This window comes from Lagenorhynchus albirostris, chromosome 2, assembly GCF_949774975.1.
Source record: "Lagenorhynchus albirostris chromosome 2, mLagAlb1.1, whole genome shotgun sequence".
Lineage (NCBI taxonomy): Eukaryota > Metazoa > Chordata > Mammalia > Artiodactyla > Delphinidae > Lagenorhynchus > Lagenorhynchus albirostris.
This window is the reverse complement of record NC_083096.1, coordinates 160755462-160773322: the sequence shown is the minus strand read 5'-3', so window position 1 is coordinate 160773322 and position 17861 is coordinate 160755462. Positions and strand designations below refer to the sequence as shown.

Sequence of the window (17861 nt, the reverse complement as noted above, 5' to 3'; positions counted from 1 at the left end):
TTACACTGTGCACGTGGCAGAGAACTGATCTATGCAACAACAATTTAAGATTTCATGATGAAGTTTTACTGTTTTCTTTTGTTTGTAAGAAAGGGGAGTTTTCAGGTGATTATTAACCTCATGGTGCTGTCACTCACAGCTCATTTTATTCTGTTTAACTGGCTCTTTGCTTCTCCAGAGAAGAAATGGAAGCAAAAGCCACTCCCAGGTCAGTAGTGAAGTGGGGCTTTAAGCCCAGAGCTCCTTCCAGTCCGCAGGCCACAGGGCCTGCCCTAATCTCCCCTCTCTGCTCCCTGCTGAGGGAGCCTGAGCAGGGTAAGTCTAGTCTCCTTGCTCAAATGGATCTCGGCACAATATACAGGTGGGAAGCAGCTCTGCAATGACAGGCATCACCCTGGAACCTTAGAGGTCCCTGTGGCTGGGCCACCTCCAGAGACTGCTGTATCCAGAGACCAAGCCTCCCTCATGTCATCTGGACAAAGAGGGAGAAGGAGTCACTCTGCCTCCAGGCCTCTTTTAAGATTCTTCCTCCCTTTACTCTGTCCCTACTGTCCCACTCTAGTCTAAGACCCCAGCTTCCCCCCATTAAGTGACTACAACTACTTCTGGTGGGTCTCCTGCACTGAATCCCCCGGCCCTCCTTTTGCGAATCCCCCAGTGCATTAGAGGAAGTACAGCGCACTGTTAAGAGCTTATGCTGCATCTTCCCCATAATCTCATTTCTTCCAGTCTCTACCCACCATTCATTTTTTCTCATCACTCTCTCCAATAGCCCAATTCCCAATGGAAACAATAATTCTTTAACCTTCCAACTGTTTCACTGTTATTCCCTCCCTTACCCAGCTCAGATTCCATGAACCATCATTCTGATCACTTCTTGCATACACTTGGACTCTTGTCTTTTTGAGTTCACCGGGGTAAACCTGAACCCTGATTAAGTCCAACTCCCCATCTGCTCTGTGCCTGCACCTGAGCAACTGAATGTGGCTGGACAAAAGTACTACTGTGCTGACTGGTGTCTCTTAAAATTCACGACCATGATCTCAAATGGACCCTTCGTACCATCCACCCAGCAACCACACAACACATATTGGGTCCATCACCTACTCTTCACTCTCCTAAAGGCAATGTCACACTTTTCTAAATACCTACTGGATGGGTGATTGATCTCAGTTTCCTACCAGTAAAAAAAAAAAAAAAAAAAAGGGAAAATCTCACAGATCTCAGGATTTTTGTGAGGATTGAGTGATATGCATATCAAGTGCTTAGCACAGAGCTATACAGACATATGGAAAGTGCTCAGAGAATGGTACGTCTTATTATCTGCATCATCTCCCCAAAGCAGGGCTCTACCCAAATTTCTTCCCTAACTGAGGACCTATCAGGAAATAATTACCCCCAACTTACAGAGGAGAAAATGGAGGCTTAGAGAAGATCAGTACCTTTTCTGAAGTCACATGGCTTATGAGCAAAGTTGGGATTTGAACCCAGAACTGTCTGAACTCCAGAGCCTGAGCCCTTAGCCTCTATATGTAAAGCTTTTAGTACAGGTTGGGCATATAAGCAGCATGCCCTGCTGCTTTGTGGCACCAAGTCCAACTTTCTGAATTCGGCTTAAGATTTTAAGTTCTTGTTCCTCCCTCTCCTGGGAACAATACAGAAACGTGGGCTTTGGTCACCCGCTTCAATGTGCCCCATGTCCCCAACACACGATCTGACATGTGGGGGACTTTGCAGGCCCCCTCAGCTTGGACTACCGCTCCCTGCGCACCTGCCGCAAACTCTCCAACTCTCCTATACAATGCCTGTCTCCTTGGTGAAACACCTGCTGATGCGCAGAGGTTCCTTCTTTCTCTGAACTCCTCCTGTACCAAGCCTGTCTCATACTGCTTCGTGCCTCATCATAGACTGCAGCCTTTACCCCTCCCTCCTCAGTGTCTTATAAAGAGTGGGTAGGAGCTCAATGGATGACCTCACTGAATCAGAGTCAGACGGAAAACACTGTGTTGGAAACTGGAAATCAGCCTGTTTCCCCATCCACTGCAGTAAGCCAGTCCCTCACTGCCAGTAGGCCAGTGCTCACCTGCTGGGCAAGCTTTGTGGCCAACTGGTGCTGAGTGTTGGCAGACAGGATGCCTGCGTGTGAGGAGCTGAGGGGAGGTCTTGCTGACAATTGGCTATCTCTGGAGAGGTATTTTGGATGTGGCAAAACAAGCTGACACCAGAGCCATCACTGTCCTTTAATTGCAGGAGTTAGAGAGAGGTCCCCCCCTTGACATAAAGTCAAAGTGTCTACAGTCTAAAATTTCATTATGCAGATAAGAAACTAAAGCTCTATTACTTAAGCTGGGTCACTGCAAGTTCATGAGTATTCATTTTATTCTTCTTTAAGCTGTACATGTAAGTTTTGTTTATATATTTTATAATAATAACAATTAACACAGGCCTAGGGAAGCTGACTTTCCTGAGGTCATCCATGGAAGAAGACCCTTGACAGCAATCAATGTCACAGGAGTTCCCACCCCAAAGTTGAACTGTTCAAAAGGATAGAAACTGACACAGTGTGGTAGTTAAGGGCATGGGTTTCAGGTCAGACAGAGCTGGGTCTGAATCTGGGCTTGCTACTTCCTGGCCGTGTGAATTTGAGCAAGTTACTTAACATCTCTGAGGCTCACTTTCTTCATCTGTAAAATGAGGACAGTTATATGGAGTTGTGAGTTGTAAACTGGAAATTAACAAGCTCCCCTGGTAACTGAGAAATTAAATGCAATATTACATCCTTAACACATGATTTGACATAAACCTTATTTTGTTGAATCTAAAACCCCAACAACTGTAAGATGCATCCTAATTTCAGAGAATAAATGCATCTTGGAATTGATGGAATAGGGTATAATAAATACTACAGTAGCTGTCATCATAATATAGTAGCTGTCATCATCATCATCAGTAGCACAAATGAAGGCCATCTGCTCCTAGGATCCTCACATGGGACAAGAAGACAAGTCTGCCTTGTGAGGTGGCAACTCTCACCTGCCCTGCCCGCACACGCTCCCTGGGCTTTGGCCTTGGCTTACCTTTTTTTTTTTTTTTTGCGGTACGCGGGCCTCTCACTGTTGTAGCCTCTCCAATTGCGGAGCACAGGCTCCGGACGCACAGGCTCAGCGGCCATGGCTCACGGGCCCAGCCGCTCCGCGGCATGTGGGATCTTCCCAGACTGGGGCACGAACCCGTGTCCCCTGCATCGGCAGGCGGACTCTCAACCACTGCGCCACCAGGGAAGCCCATGGCTTACCTTTTTTTCCATTGGAGGGTGTAGACTTCCCGCTGTCTGAATTCAGCTCAAACACCCGTAAGTCTGTGAGTACCTCCTCCCTGAGAGTCTCTACTCTGGCTGGAGGCCGGGGCTCTGGACCGCTGGGGCGGCCAGCAGGGGTGTGGGGCTTGGACTGAGCTGGGGGTGGGGGTCCAGTCTCGCCCACATCCACAGCCAGGTCCTGTTCCTCCAAAGATGCCTCTAGAAGCTTTTGGGACAGGTCCTTGGGCAGCACTGGTGCCTCAGATGCAGGGGTGGGTTTGGCAATCTGTGTCACGAGGGAGATGCTCTCACTGCTCTCCGATGGAGTCACCTCTGTTGGAGCCTCAACCGGGGTCACCAGATTCTCTTCACAGGGACTCCGGGGGCCAGGTCCTCCTTCAAGGGATGTGGAAGTTTTGGCCACAGGAACCTTGGCCTCTTTTGGAGATGTGGGTGAAATGCCCACAAGCTCCTCTGTCAAGAGAGAAAGGTAGGGAAAGAGAGTGATGTACCCTGGTTAGCCCCAAGACAACCTTGGAGCTCTCTGAAAACAGACCTCAGGTTCCCACCAAAGTTTGCTCTAACCAAAACTAATGGGTGCCAGTTTCCTCACCTCCCTCTCCATCACAATTCTTCTGCAGATAATCCCTGTTGGTCAAACTCTCTCCCACCCTTGAGGCACAGCACATGCCTGGTGGGCACCCAGCTTCTAGCAGTGCAGCTCAAGATAATATTATAGCTTAGAAAGCCAAGACTTTAAAGTCAGTCAGTTTGAGGTTCAGGTTGGGCTCTGCTATATCCCACGTGCATGATCTTGGGCGAGACACTTAACTCTTCTTTAACCTATCTGCCTCATTTGCAAAAGAGGGATAATGAAGTTGTGGTAAGGACCATACATGTAAAGCTTTTAGTACAGGTTGGGCATATAATATAAGCACTTAGTAACTGTGTTAACATACCATGCAGGTGGCTCCCACACACTGTCCTAAGCTGAGCTACCAGGTAGAGGAAGCTCAGCTCTGTCCCTAAGCCAGCAGTTCCCAAGTCTGGCTGGTCATTAACATTACCAGTGGAGCTTGTTAAAAATACAAGTTTGGCCACATGTCCATAGAGTCTTATTTAGAAGTGGAAGAAGGGAATCTGGAATTTCAATAAGCATCCCCTACTCTTAAGTACTGGTCCATGGGCTAGCAGGGAAATCTGCTTCAAGTGACACATGTGATTTCTGTACCTAAACCTGGGATCCACCAGCTTTGGTAAACAACCCCTTGTTAGCTCAGTGTATCCTTGGCATGAGCAAACACCATATTCATTCCCTCCTCTTCCCTGGGGTGCCATGTCCCTCCAGGCTTCAGAGAGAATGGCCCAGACAGTCTCCCACAGGCAGGACTTGGTACTTTCTCATCACCTCTCAATACCTCTTACCTTCTTCCTCCTCCCAGCCAGGCTCTTCAGAGATGCTCTGTTCTGCACGCTGCTTCAGGGCATCCCTCCGGGCCTGCTCCTGAATGTGGGGGAGTAGATGGCCAGGAGCAGTCAGGGAACCCTCTTTCCCAGACTCTGGTCCTGACCCCAGAACTCTTGGCACCCTCTGTCCCCTTCTTCCCTCAACAAAATCCAGCCCCCTTCCCTCATGGCTGAGTGGAGGACCTTCCCTGGTTAGGCCAGCATACCTGCTCTAGTTGATGGACTTTATAGAAATACCGCTGCCAGAATTCTGAATGGGAAACAGCTGCAGGCACCTGGAGGGAGGGGACAGTGGAGATGAGACTTTGGGAGTGGTTATGTGGGGGTCTATGTTCCCAGCCTCATCAGCCAGCTCCCAGCCACTCTGGATATCAGATGGGATAAGTGGCTGAGTAGTGATTCTTAGAGCACTTCCACCCCCCAGACCCACCTTCCTGGCCCAGCTTGGCCAAGGAGAGAGAAAAGAACTCCCACCAGGCTTTGCCGGCCCTTCCATTTCTCACCATGATTGCCAGAAGCCTGGCAAATTAGTTTCCCCCATGTGGATTCTTGGCTCAGGAGCTGGCTGGTTTGGCTCCTCAGGGCCTCCTGCTGCTCTCTAGGCCAGAGGACTCCACAATGACTCTGGACATGTCCCTCCCACCTCCCCACACCTCAGGCCGGGAGTTGGTTGAGGTCCTGCCGGCTAGGCCCTCACCATCTTGGTGTAGAGGGCCCGGATGGAGGGGCTGCCTACAAGGAGCTCTGAGATCTCCCCCTTCTTCTCCTCCAAGCAGAACTGGGAAAGCCAGGTGTCAAACAACTCCAGGGGCCCTGCAGAGGGACAGACACTGATGGTCAGTTCCGTGGGTCTGGAGAAAGAACACTGGGCCTAGAGAAATCACACCTAAGCCTGGACATGGACAATGAGGAAAACTTAAGGTTTTTCCAAAGCCATATGGCCCAAGGTGGGGGGTCAGGCAGGGTGAAGGGGTGGGTAAGCTTGATATCAGGGCATGGCCCCTAAGTGATCACTGGGAGGGGCTGCAGTCTCCACTCTCTCCCATGCCTGCCTGCTTTTTATCCCACTGCACTTGGCTACTGAATCCTCTCCTCTCTGAAACAGCTATTCTCAGGTTACCACCAGTGACCCTATGTTGCCAAATCCAGTGGCAGATTCTCTGTCCTCCTCCTCATGTGACCATCCTACAGTTTCTGCCCTGGGAGCCACTACCTTCCTCTTGAAGCCCTCTTCTCTCCTGGCTTCTCACTCTTTGTATATTTCCTCCCACTTCTCTCGTTGTTCCATCTGAGTCTTCAGTGGGCTCCTCTTTTTCCTTTCCTTATCTCTTCTCATTTTCCATTTTCCCCCAAGATAACCTCCACTAAACCATGAGTTTCAACCTCTTCCTCCCACTGACAATTCTTCCGTGTGTCTTTGCAGCTCAGGCTGCCTTTCTGGGCTCCAGATCCAGAGGTCCAGGTGCCTGGACACATCCACCTGCACATATGCTGCAAATACAACATGTGCTCATTTTCTTCCCCCGCCCACCTGTCCTACCCACTCATCCACTGGAGAGCTGGAGGCCCTCCCAGACTCCTCCCTTATGGAGTCACTCTGGATTCCACTTCCTCAGCGTCTCTTATACATGCATACCTTCCTCCTCATTCCACCCGCCCCTTCCCTGGTTCCGGCTTTACCTCTGACATGAAGATTCCTATCAAGCCTCCTAACTGGTCTTCCCATCTTTCGTCTCTCCCTCTCTATTTCATCCTACAAAACACTGCCTGAAGGCTCTTCTATAAAATGCAAAATCTGATCACATCAGGTCTCAAAACGCTTCAACAGTTCTGTACAGGAGGGCATTTCAGGCTATGGTCCAAAGATAGGCTTCAAAGGGTTAAAGAATTCCCATATGCATATAAAATTCTGTTGAGAGAGGGCTTGTTATTTTCAACAGATTTTTAAAGGCCTTTGTGACTTAAAAAAAGGTTAAGAACCACTATCTTGAGCCTTTTAGGACAAAATTCCAACTGCTTAGTCTGGTACCCAAAGCCTTTCCAGTCTGGTGCCCCTGGCAGCTCTCACTGCCCTCATTTCCTCACATGCACCCTTTGTCTGGCCTTCCCAAATGCCTAGGTTTTTCGAGAACTTCAAATTCCTGTTGTCCTGCTTGAATACCCTTCCCCCCCTTCTAAAAGTAAAATTAGTTTACTTCTAATTCATCGTTAAAACCTCAATTCAGGTGTCACATGCTAGGTTTCCCAGGTTGGGTTACATGCCATCTTCTGGGATCCCACTGCTCCCCTCTTTCTGTGGAAGCAGTCAAGTCACTCTATCTCTAGTATCTTTGCTTTATTCCCTGTTTCTGTCTCCTAACAGCAGGTTCCTGGAGGTCTGGACAGGGTTGGTTGAGGGTTTGACTCATTTCTGGTGTCTGGTTCCCATCCTGGGGCTTGCTGCACAGCAGGAGCTTAGCAAACAGGCCAAAGGGAAGGCAGGCAGGGCAGCAGGGCTGGGAAGGAGCCTAAGCTGAGGATGAGGGACGAGAGGAGCAAAGCCTCTGTAGAAGGGGATGAAGACAGTCTGGGTTCAGGGAGGAAGGGGGACCATCAACCCATCCCACCAGATGTAAGGGTCAAACTAGCCCCACTCTGGTCCCTCTACACAGGGGGTGCCTGGCCACTGCTACCAGAGACAAACAGGGTGCGCAATCCAGACCCGCTTGGTCTCCCTGCCCAGCAAGCCTGCCCCCTCAGTGCTACCCCCTCACCATCTGGTTCATTGCAGTAGGTTGCTGGGTCTGACTGCAGGCTATAAAGGCGAGCCTAAAAAAAACAGAGAACAGAAATTCTGGGGTGATGGGGATAGACAGCAACCCCTCTCTGCCGATCAACCACAACCAGCTTCTCCCCTGTTGGCTACCATACCCACAGGGCACCTGGCAATTAACACTGTGGGCTATGGAGTGGAGCACTGGGCTAGGAGTCCAAAACTGGGGCTCCTAGAAAAATGGTCTTTCACCCAGTATTCCACCCCTGGAAACTAAGAAAATAAAGGGTAAGGAGGCTATAAAATTATATGTATAAAATGGTTTTGAATTATGTGAGATATGAAAAATGTTAGTGCAAGTATATTAATAAAGTGCAAAATTTACTGGCAAATTTTGAAATATTTAACTCCCTCAAATTAAAACAATTCATCAAGAATTTCTTAATTTCATAGCCAGTCTGCCATTGTGTTCTGCAATCTGTGTTCCCATTAGGGCCACAGGAGTGGCAAACTTTAGCTGGTAAATGGAAAGCCCGTCCTTCCTTCCTCATTATTGCAGGAAGCATGGGCTGGCTGTATCACAACTTCAGCAAGCGATTTTGGTGATTCACTGTTATAATTTAAAATCCTATAATTAAAAAATTTTCACAATCCACTTAAATGTGTACTAAGTGGTGGTGCTAATACTAGTGCTGAAAAACATGCTTGAAAAATCATGTTTGGAATTGAAATTCAATGTGGTAAAATGCTATGAAGAAGGCCAAACTGCTGTGACACCACACTGTGAATCTGGGAGAAAACGCTCCACAAAATATAAGAAGTAATGGTGATAAAGCAGAAACTAACACACCATTGTAAAGCAATTATACCCCAATAAAGATGTTAAAAAAAAAAAAAAAGAAGTAATGGTGAGAAGATAAAATGCAATAGAAATATACTACCATTCTTGTTGATTTAATTGCTTTGAAGATATCCTCCCCTGTACATTTATTCCTATTGGAAATTAGTCTTAAATAACACAAATGTGGAGATCATGCCCATAAAGATGCTGTCCAGAGCATTCCTTATTATGGATGAAAGCTGAAAGGAATCCAAATGTGCAGCACTAAGGAAATGACTGAATAAATTATGCTATATACGCTTGCAAGAATTTAAAGACATTAAAAATGATGGTGATTAGGAAAGATGCTAATAGTTAATTGCAAATTTTTAAGTGGGTTACAAAATTGCATGTATAAAGTGCTTTTTCTGTTAAAAAGAAAAACCCCAAACTATCTTTACCAGTGTTTGCAAGCAGAAAGAAATGGAAGGTTATACACCAACGAAGAATCAGTGGTTCTCTTTTAGTGATGGGATTACGGGTTTAGAAACTATTATCTTCTTGCTTATTGGTATTCTCCAATTTAATTATATACATGTATTTATTTTTTATGAACATGTACTGCTTTGTGAGCTCAGGTTAGAAGCTAGAGCCCAGTGCCGCTAGTGAATACCTTGGTGCCATCATAGGGCTCAGCCGTGCCAGAGGGTGTGCCCATCAGGGTGATGACATCGCAGTCAATGGTTTTGTCTGGTGAGGGTGCAAAGGTGTCGGAGATCACCCCTAGGAAGTCAGACAGCCCTTTCTTCATTTTTTCCGTTGCTCCCGAGGAGCCTTCAGTCTGCAGAGAGAAGCCAACAGAGGAAGCAAGTGGCCCAGGAGCAGGCTGCAAACTGGGGTACAGGGTATGGAGGTATGAAGCATCAGGGGTCAAAGTGTACTGTGTGTGGGGACCAGGGAAATGCTCACGACCTTTCACCCCCATCTCTGGGGCTGGAGAAGGAGAGAGGGGCAGCCAGAGTCCCCATCCCCCAGATGGGGGTGCGGAACAGGGCCACAGTAGGCCTGTGTAGGTCAGAGCAGAGCTCCTTGACTGGCTGTTTCAACAAAATTTCAAGGTCGACCAGGCTGATCACAAATTGACAGGGGAGGATCCATGCCACAGACATTCAGTGGGGAAGAGGACTTATGGGTAGAGTGATGGAAACGGTACTAGCTTTGGGGTCAGTCTTGGATCTGAATCCCAGCTCTACTACTTTTTGGTTATGAGACCTAAACCCTCTCAGAGTCTGTTTACTTATCTGTAAAATGCAGATAAATATACTTCCTTCAGGGGGGTACTGTGGAGATTAAAAGAAATAAGGTGTGTACAATGCCCAGCACATGGCAAACATTTAATAACTAGCAGTACTGTAATATTACAATCTCATCATCATCATTGCTCAGGAAGTATTTTGTATGAAAGGTTGAGGACATATGGGTAGGATGAGAACAAACAGCCTTGTGTAGAGGCAAAGCTGAGGGCCAATGTATGGACCTCCTAGAAGAGGCAAGTGGGGTACCAATCTTGAGCCACACTGGTCAGAATGCCCTTGAGCAAGAAGGGATGGGATGGGACTTTCCTGGTGGCGCAGTGGTTAAGAATCTGCCTGCCAATGCAGGGGACAGTGGTTCGAGCCCTGGTCCGGGAAGATCCCACATGCTGCAGAGCAACTAAGCCCGTGAGCCACAACTACTGAGCCTGCGTGCCACAACTACTGAAGCCCGCATGCCTAGAGCCCGTGCTCTGCAACAAGAGAAGCCACTGCAATGAGAAGCCCATGCACTGCAATGAAGAGTAGCCTCCACTCGCTGCAACTAGAGAAACCCACATGCAGCAACGAAGACCCAATGCAGCCATAAATAAATAAATACATACATACATAAGTAAGAAGGGATGGGAGGCTGAGAGACAGGACCAGGCTCTGCAAACCTTGTAGAAAAGTGTCACATTTACTCCTGATTAGGCTGCCCAGGTATTTTAAACCTAGAGACTATCAATAGTGTCTGGCACATGTTGGCACAGGTATATAATCATATTTGTTGAATGAGAAAAGGAGTAAATAAATGAAAGAAACAAGTGGCATCTCTGCTACTGGCTGGACTTGCAGCAGTTCAGCTCAATTACTAATTGTCATTCACGCTCATCAGTAGCTGTGGTTAGCAGGCAGACAGTATTTTACAAGATTCAACAAAAGAAGCTTGGCTATAAAAACTCCATAACATGTTTTCCATAACATGGCCTCTAATTACTAGGCAACTGATTCAGCTGATGATCAAAGAAACTGAAATCTGTTCCAATACTAAAGGAGAAACTGTAATACAAAACTAGTATACTATATACTTCATTGGAAATCTGAGGTTTGCAGGGATATCTTTGACCATATACAATTTTCAAGTTCCATGCTGACTTTAGAATCTAACTCCTATCTCACAGGAGAATTCCACTATACATCTCTGATTGATAAAACCAGGGCCAATAAGAATATAAGTTGGCAAAACCTTTCTGGAGAGCAGTTTTACAGTAGATATTAAAAGGTCTAAAACAACTATATTCACCCTATATCCTTTCCAATACCTTATTAGGAAAAAAATATTAAGGGGAAAGATTAAGCAATCAGCATGTTCACTGTAACTGTTTACAATACTGGAAAAAACAAACAGGAAACTAGGAACTGGTCAAATCCACATAACAGAATACCATGCCATTTATGCATGCTCTAGAACGAGGTTTGCAATGATTAAGTCAAAAACTAGGTTATGAAACATTTGATCCCAGTTTTGAAAAAGAAAGTATACATAAGGGATATACTCCTCAAATATTAACAGTAGTTAATCTCTGGAAGAGGGACTTACGGGTATCTCTAGGTCTTTCTTTTTCTTTTATTTATCTGTATTTTCTAAATTGTCTACAATGAATGACTTTGCCGATCTGCTAAAACAATACAGAAGTGGGAAAGCTTATTATTACTTAACATATGTAGCTTGTTTGCTTGACGGACACAATTTTCAAAATGGGAGCCTATGGGAAAAAATAATCACTTAACGGTAGAAAGGTTGGGAGCTCCCACCAGGGTCCCAGGCAGGTCAGGTTATGTGGGAAAGTCACTTGGAGGGTGTAGGTGGTACTCACAGCCAGCTTCTCCTTGACCACGCTGGCAGTGGCTGCAATGGTGCAGGCTGTGTCGTGCTGCACCACCTGGGTGAACTCTGTCAGGTCCCGCTTCATGAACTCCAAGGCTTCGGAGGACTAAGGGAAGACAGAGAGGGATGACAGAGCCAGCTGGTGCCACCACCCTTTGTTCCTATTCCCTGTGCATTAGTATCATACAGAAACATGGAAAACTCAGTGACATGGGAAGCCTGGGCTCAGAAACAATGCTTACTTGTCCCAATTCCATGACCTGGCATTACCCAACAGCAGAGAGCACAGAGGAACTTCCTGCTGCTCTGAGAACGGGGACTGAGCTCAGCCCAGACACTTATAAGCTATGTGGCCAGGAGGAACTCTCATCTAGCCCTCGGTTTTCTCCTGGGAAATTAGGGAGGTGGAAGAGATCAGTAGTTCTCATGAGCAGAATGGGGAAGGGGGCACAAGCAGTCTGAAAACAAAACAGACTTTGATGCATCACTTAGCTATGCTGTAAGTCATGACCTTTGTTTCCAATTTCAAACACAAAGAGAAGGGGGGTATGTGTGTGTGTTTAATCAAAGGAAAGTGTTTTCTATTTTTACTTTTTTTGTCACAGGGAAATTCAGTTGAAACATGAGACAGTAGGTGAAATTATTTTTGTGAAAGGTTTTATAAATACGTTGTACTGGTAACAGCAATAGTTTAGAAAGCTTTTATGAGCAATTTTTGACAACACCAGTGAAAAAGGTGTGTGATTTTTTACATTCAACAAAGGGGGTGTAAAAAGAAATACTGGATCAGATTCTCTCCTAGGCCGCCTTGGTTCCACCATTCCCCAAGGTTCTGTTCATCCATAGAGCTCCTTTGGGCAGAACTGATACTTGCTTGTCGGACCGGTCTGACTCTCACTCTGCACTCAAACCCAGTGTGAGACAGCAGGCCCTCAGCTCTTGTCTAAGTCTTACCTTGTCTTGCTTCATCCTCACCCACTCTAAGACACGTTCCCGGACTATCACTGTGCTCACCCCTTCAAGCCCTTTCATTTTACACAGGGATAATCACCTACATTTTAAAAACATGTTTTTGAATGTTCTGGCGATTTTTTCTTTGCAGAAGAGCCTGCCTAGTTTTCATCATCCTGGGAAGTCTCTGAATGGGACAATCTCATCTATCAGCCAGAGGCTTCTCTGCGAGTGGGAATGGCTCCATTTCAGATTCAGGACTCCTTAATTGGAGTAGAAGAGTCATTTATCAATTCTCTCTCCATCCACACCACCACCACCTTAGTCCAGGCCAACCTGCTCTTTCAACCAGACTCCTTTCCCAGGTTGCATCAGATACCTCTATTACCTTCTCCTCGTGACACCAGTGGGAGCTTAGTAAGTCAGAGCAGACCATGATGCCCCTGCTTTACATTCTTCAGTGATTACATGGTATCCTATGGCAAGTATAAAATCTTTACCTTCTCTTACAAGGCCCATATAATCTCACCCTGGCGGACTCTCATCCCCTCCCACGATGCCCCTCACTGAGCTCCAGCTGGCCTTCCTCAAGTTTCCCAAATGTTCTACCATCTTCCCTAACTCAGGGTATCTGAACACATCACTCCCTCTCCTTGACACATAGTTCTAACTCTTCAAAACAAGCGAACAAACACAATGAACGAACCCTCTCACCTGGCTATGTTTACATGTCACTTCCTTCAGATGTAGGTTGGCTCCCCTGCTCATGGGCACCTGCACTTTCTCTTCTTTAACATTTACTGTCCTTTAGATTTATAATTACCTGTTCGTATCTATCCTCCTGGATAAACTGTGAGCTCTGTGAACATAGAGCGTTTGTTTTTTGTTCACTGATGCTCTCCCAGTGTCTGACATAAAGCCTGGCATAAAGTAGGCACTCAAAAAATGTGTGCTTGTTAGACTGGTATGTACCAGGGCAATTTTAATTACATAACCATTTACATGATTATTTGATGAATGGTTGTCTCCCTCACTAGACTGTGAGCTCTTAGGGGACCTATATGAACAGACATGGTGCCAGCCCTCCAGGTCACAGTCTACTGGGGAAAATGCTCACGTAACAGTGCTGATGTGCAAGGGCAGAGCAGTGACTGGTGTATTGTGGGGAGGTTGGAAAGACTTGTTGACAGGCCTGGTCTGAGCCTTAAAGAATGAGCAGGAGTCACTAAGGCAGCCTGGGCGTGGTGGGGCCTGGGGTTTACTGAGGCCTACAAGCACTTCAGTCCTAATGAAAATAAAGGGTAACACAGAAGTGGTGAGGGATAAAGCTTGAGAGGGCAACCCTGGAGGGCCTGGTCAGCCCTGTTGGTGATGGGGAACCACCAAAGTCTGAAGCAGGTGGGACATGATGAGACTCACGTTTTTGACAGGTCACTCCAGAGACTGGCATGGACTATAGGTCCAAGAGTGACAAGATCAGAAATGGAGGAAGACCTGTCAGGAGGCTGTTGCAATAGCCCAGGAAAGGAAATAGAAGAAAATGAACAAGGACAGTGCTGGTCAGGATGAGAAGATGGGACTGGTTCAAGAAATACTAGGCAAAAAAGGTGGATTTGGTGATTAAATAGATGTTTTGACTCAGGACAAGAAAGAGTCGGGAAGAGCTACTGGCAACTAAACTAGGTGACTGGATGATTGCAGTGCTGCCAGCTGAGGAAGAAAATGCTGAAGGGGGAGTGGGTTTATAGAGAGGATGGTGACAATGATTTTGGTATGTAGTATCTGCAGTGACTGTGGGATATCTGGGACACCCGGCTAGCCAGAGCTCTCCTCAAATACTAAATCTCACAGAAAAGGATTAGGAGTCTCCCTAAAATGAAAGAGTTTGTTGAGTGAACAAAGCAATGTGTGAGGATAAGGTTCCTCAAACACCACCTTTAAAGGGCAGGCAGAGGAAGAAGAATTCGTGAAAGAGGAAGTGAAAGCCTGGAGAAGTATGTGGAGAACTGAGAGAGAATCATGCCACAAAAGCCAAGGGAGTAGAGTTTCAGGAAAGAGAGAGTGATCACTAGCGTCTAATGCAGCAGAAAGGTCCAGAAAGATAAGACCTGAAAACCACCACTGGATTTGGCAAGTGGTAGGTGAAGCTGAGTGTTTATATAGATAAGTCTATGTGTAGTGGCTTCAGGGGTGGGGAGGGAGTTAAGAGAGATCATGTTATTGACTTCAAATTTTAAAAAGTAGGAGGTGAGCTTGTCTCCTGGAAGTAAAAGAGGAAGTGGTTGGACAGGGGACTTGAGGAAGAGTTAGGTTTGGGGAAAGTTTCTGAAGGCAAGGGGAGAAGCAAATGTGAGATTGAAAAAAGTTGCTGGGGCAGGGGTGGAGGGTGAGGGGCCCCAGCCCAGAGAGTTTGGGGAATCTGCAGTGGGCCAAAGAGCATCGTGGCTTTCCCTACTAGTGTCCGTGGGCAAGCAAGCACACACACACACCCAGAGGAATGAAGGGGCAGAGGGAAGCAGATCACAGCACCAAGGGCTGTATTTTCTGGGGCAATATATGCTATTGGGTGCAAGAGAATTGGGGGTGCTGGGAATTGAGTGGTCCAGACGGAGCCAGCATAGGGAGGGAAGGAAGCAAGGCCAGGAAAGCACTGAAAGACCAAGAACAAAATGGAAGGAAAAATGGACTGCAGGTATTTAAGAGGTTTCCCCGCGGCTCTCAGTACTTAATAATAAAAATAAGTACTTATTTAGTACTTACTGTATGCTAGATATTGTTCTTAGTGCTTTACATATATTATCATTTAATCCTCACAACAATCCTAGCAGGTAGGTATTATTAGTATTCCCACTTTACAGATGAGAAACTGAGGCTTTGAGAGGTTAAATATCTTGCCTAGGTTCATATAAGAATAGGAAATTTAAGTTTTCTCTTTCCAAATGGGGAACTGTCAAAGGCAGAAACAACACCCATTCGCCTTGCTTCAAATGAGAGAACAAAGATGGAAGGCTAACCAACTACCTATTTTTCATGAGTTATGGTAAGACCAACGTTAAGGGTAACTTAACACACAGGAGGCCCTCACAAAACATTTGCTAAATGAACATCAGACTCTCCTTCCAGTAGACTACTCAACAAAAAGCAAGCTCTTTTGGGGTCTCTCCTATTAAACCTCAGCTTGAAATTCTCTGAGTCTTCATCAACCACATAAACAGCTCAGGTCACTCTCAGATTTTGCTGGGCTGTAGTGATGTTACGCTACAAATGCTCCCAGAATAGAGGACTGATTTAACTGAAGCCAGAAGCCTCTTGGAGTCTGCCCTGAAGCAGGACTCACCCCAGTTGCTTGAGCTAAACAGTAATTAACTTTTTCCAGAATTCAGTTGGGTTGGTTTTGACGAACTAGCATGGACTTAAACAGCAACACACAATGGCATTGCCACCGGCAGAGCCAAGCCTCACTCGGGCCACAGGGATTGCTGTTTCCCCACTAGACTGTGAGTTTTGGGAGGTCCAGGATTGCACCTGCTTGGCTAACGTCGGTATCCTCAGGACCACAGAGTCAGACAGTGCTGGCTGTGGCATATACTCTAATATTTGAATGACCAGAGGAGGTTTCTATCGCTAGAATCCTTTTTCTTCAAGGCCGAGATCAAATGTTCTCTCTTCTACGAAGTTGTGAATTTCCCAAGCGGAAATAAACCGCTCCTTCCCACGGATTCCTACCACAGGGTCGCTGCAGGCTTTAAGACCGTATTTATTTCACTGTAGCTAGAGTCACACTGGTCTGAGTTGGGGTCTGTCTTTCCGTAGGGCCCAAGTCGGCCTCATCCCTGAGGCCCGGAGCCCACACGGGTCCGGCGGGACGGCTCGGACCAGGCTGCAGTGAGGCGGCGCGGGCCCTGCCGTAGGAAGGGCGCCGGCCCGGCTTACCTTCTCCTTGACTGCCTGGTAGCTCTGCTGCAGCCAGCTCCGCCACCATCCCACGTCCTCCCTGTGGAAGACAGACACATCTGGCGGCCCCCCAGCGCGACTCTCGCCCGCTCAAGAATCGGGTCTCAGTTCCCTCCTCAGATGTGGCCCGCGGGCCGAGACTTCGCAGGCCGCTTCCCCACCCCCTCATGCTGAGACTCCACCCCGCCCTTTCAGCTCCGTCCAGGCCCGCGCTAGCCTCCTGTTCCCCGCGGGGACCCTGGCCCAGCACCCCAACCCTGGGAGAATTCAGGGCCCAACGCCCGAGAAGTGGACGACTGGCTCACCCTTCCGCCATCTTGCCCGCATGACATCACCACTATTTACTGACCTTTGACCTCCGACACGACACCGCCCCCTCAAGCACCGCCCCCGAGCGCGCGGCCCAATCCTCGCGCCGACACCGCCCTCAGCCCAATCTCCACCCCCCTCCCTCATTAGGCTCCGCCTCCTTGAGCTAGGTCCAGTCTCGGTCCAGAGTTCGGACTTAAAACTCGGCTCTTGGGAGACGCAAGAGGGAAGAGAGATGGGAACATATGTATGTGTATAACTGATTCACTTTGTTATAAAGCAGAAACTAACACACCATTGTAAAGCAATTGTACCCCAATAAAGATGTTAAAAAATAAAAAATAAAAAAAACATAAAACTCGACTCCTGAACGTTCGGTCCAATCCTCACCCAGCACTGTCTTCAGGCCCCACCCCAAGTGTTAGCCCCACCCCCACCAACTTCGAACCTCTCTCGGTAGCCACTGACATCCGATATGGTGGCCGCTTTGGGTCAAGATCAGCCCTGCGACTGGGGTCTCGGATTGCTGGAAGTAGAGGGGAGGAAGGGAACGAGTCGGCTTGGAGCTCGAATGTCTGCGTCCCTGAGCGCAGGGCTAGGACCGCCTCCCTTTATGAAACCCGCCACGTAGCAGCTGCCTGGGGTCTCTTCGGGCTAATTCAGCAAGCGCAGTCTGCGGAGCTCTGGGCCGGGGTTTGGAGGTGTGTGGAGGAAAATTCAGAGGTGACTTCGATGCAGCCTCTGCGGGGGGCTCTCAGGAAATGGGGGAGACACATTTAGTTACCTCAGCCCTTGGCGACCTAACTCAAAACAACGTGAGCTGGATGTGGTCTGGAGGAATCCTGAGACAGTCTGGAGGAGGGGGATTGAGTGTGTGTGTGTGTGTGTGTGTGTGTGTGAGAGAGAGAGAGAGAGAGAGAGAGAGAGAGAGAGAGAGAGACACGGAGGGAGAGACAGAGAGAGAGAGGCAGAGATTTTCCGGAGGAGGCCTCCCCTGCTCTTACTGCCTCATCTGCTACCAGCCTGCATCTGCGCCCTCATACTTTGGCCTAGATCCCATTGTCTCTCTCTCTTTTTTTAGTTTTTATTGGAGTACAGTTGATTTACAACGTTATGTTAGTTTCTGC

General features: G+C 47.5%; 1 protein-coding gene across 7 annotated transcripts in view; it reads right to left on the bottom strand.

Annotated features, from left to right (window-relative positions):
* Window positions 1-16881, bottom strand: part of BSDC1 (BSD domain containing 1) — a 38048-nt gene extending 21167 nt beyond the window's left edge. For 4 of the 7 annotated variants that reach the window (XM_060140692.1, XM_060140693.1, XM_060140694.1 and 1 more), the window contains exons 1-10: window positions 16731-16766; window positions 16405-16465; window positions 11510-11626; window positions 10260-10309; window positions 9011-9178; window positions 7519-7573; window positions 5463-5578; window positions 4972-5040; window positions 4724-4802; window positions 3296-3772 (exon numbers count right to left, since the gene is read on the bottom strand). In XM_060140692.1, coding sequence (XP_059996675.1) covers window positions 3296-3772; window positions 4724-4802; window positions 4972-5040; window positions 5463-5578; window positions 7519-7573; window positions 9011-9178; window positions 10260-10309; window positions 11510-11626; window positions 16405-16465; window positions 16731-16757 — 1219 coding nt within the window. In that variant the 5' untranslated portion in view covers window positions 16758-16766. The other 3 variants (XM_060140695.1, XM_060140691.1, XM_060140696.1) reach the window with 2 other exon arrangements.
* Window positions 16882-17861: the final 980 nt, after the last annotated feature.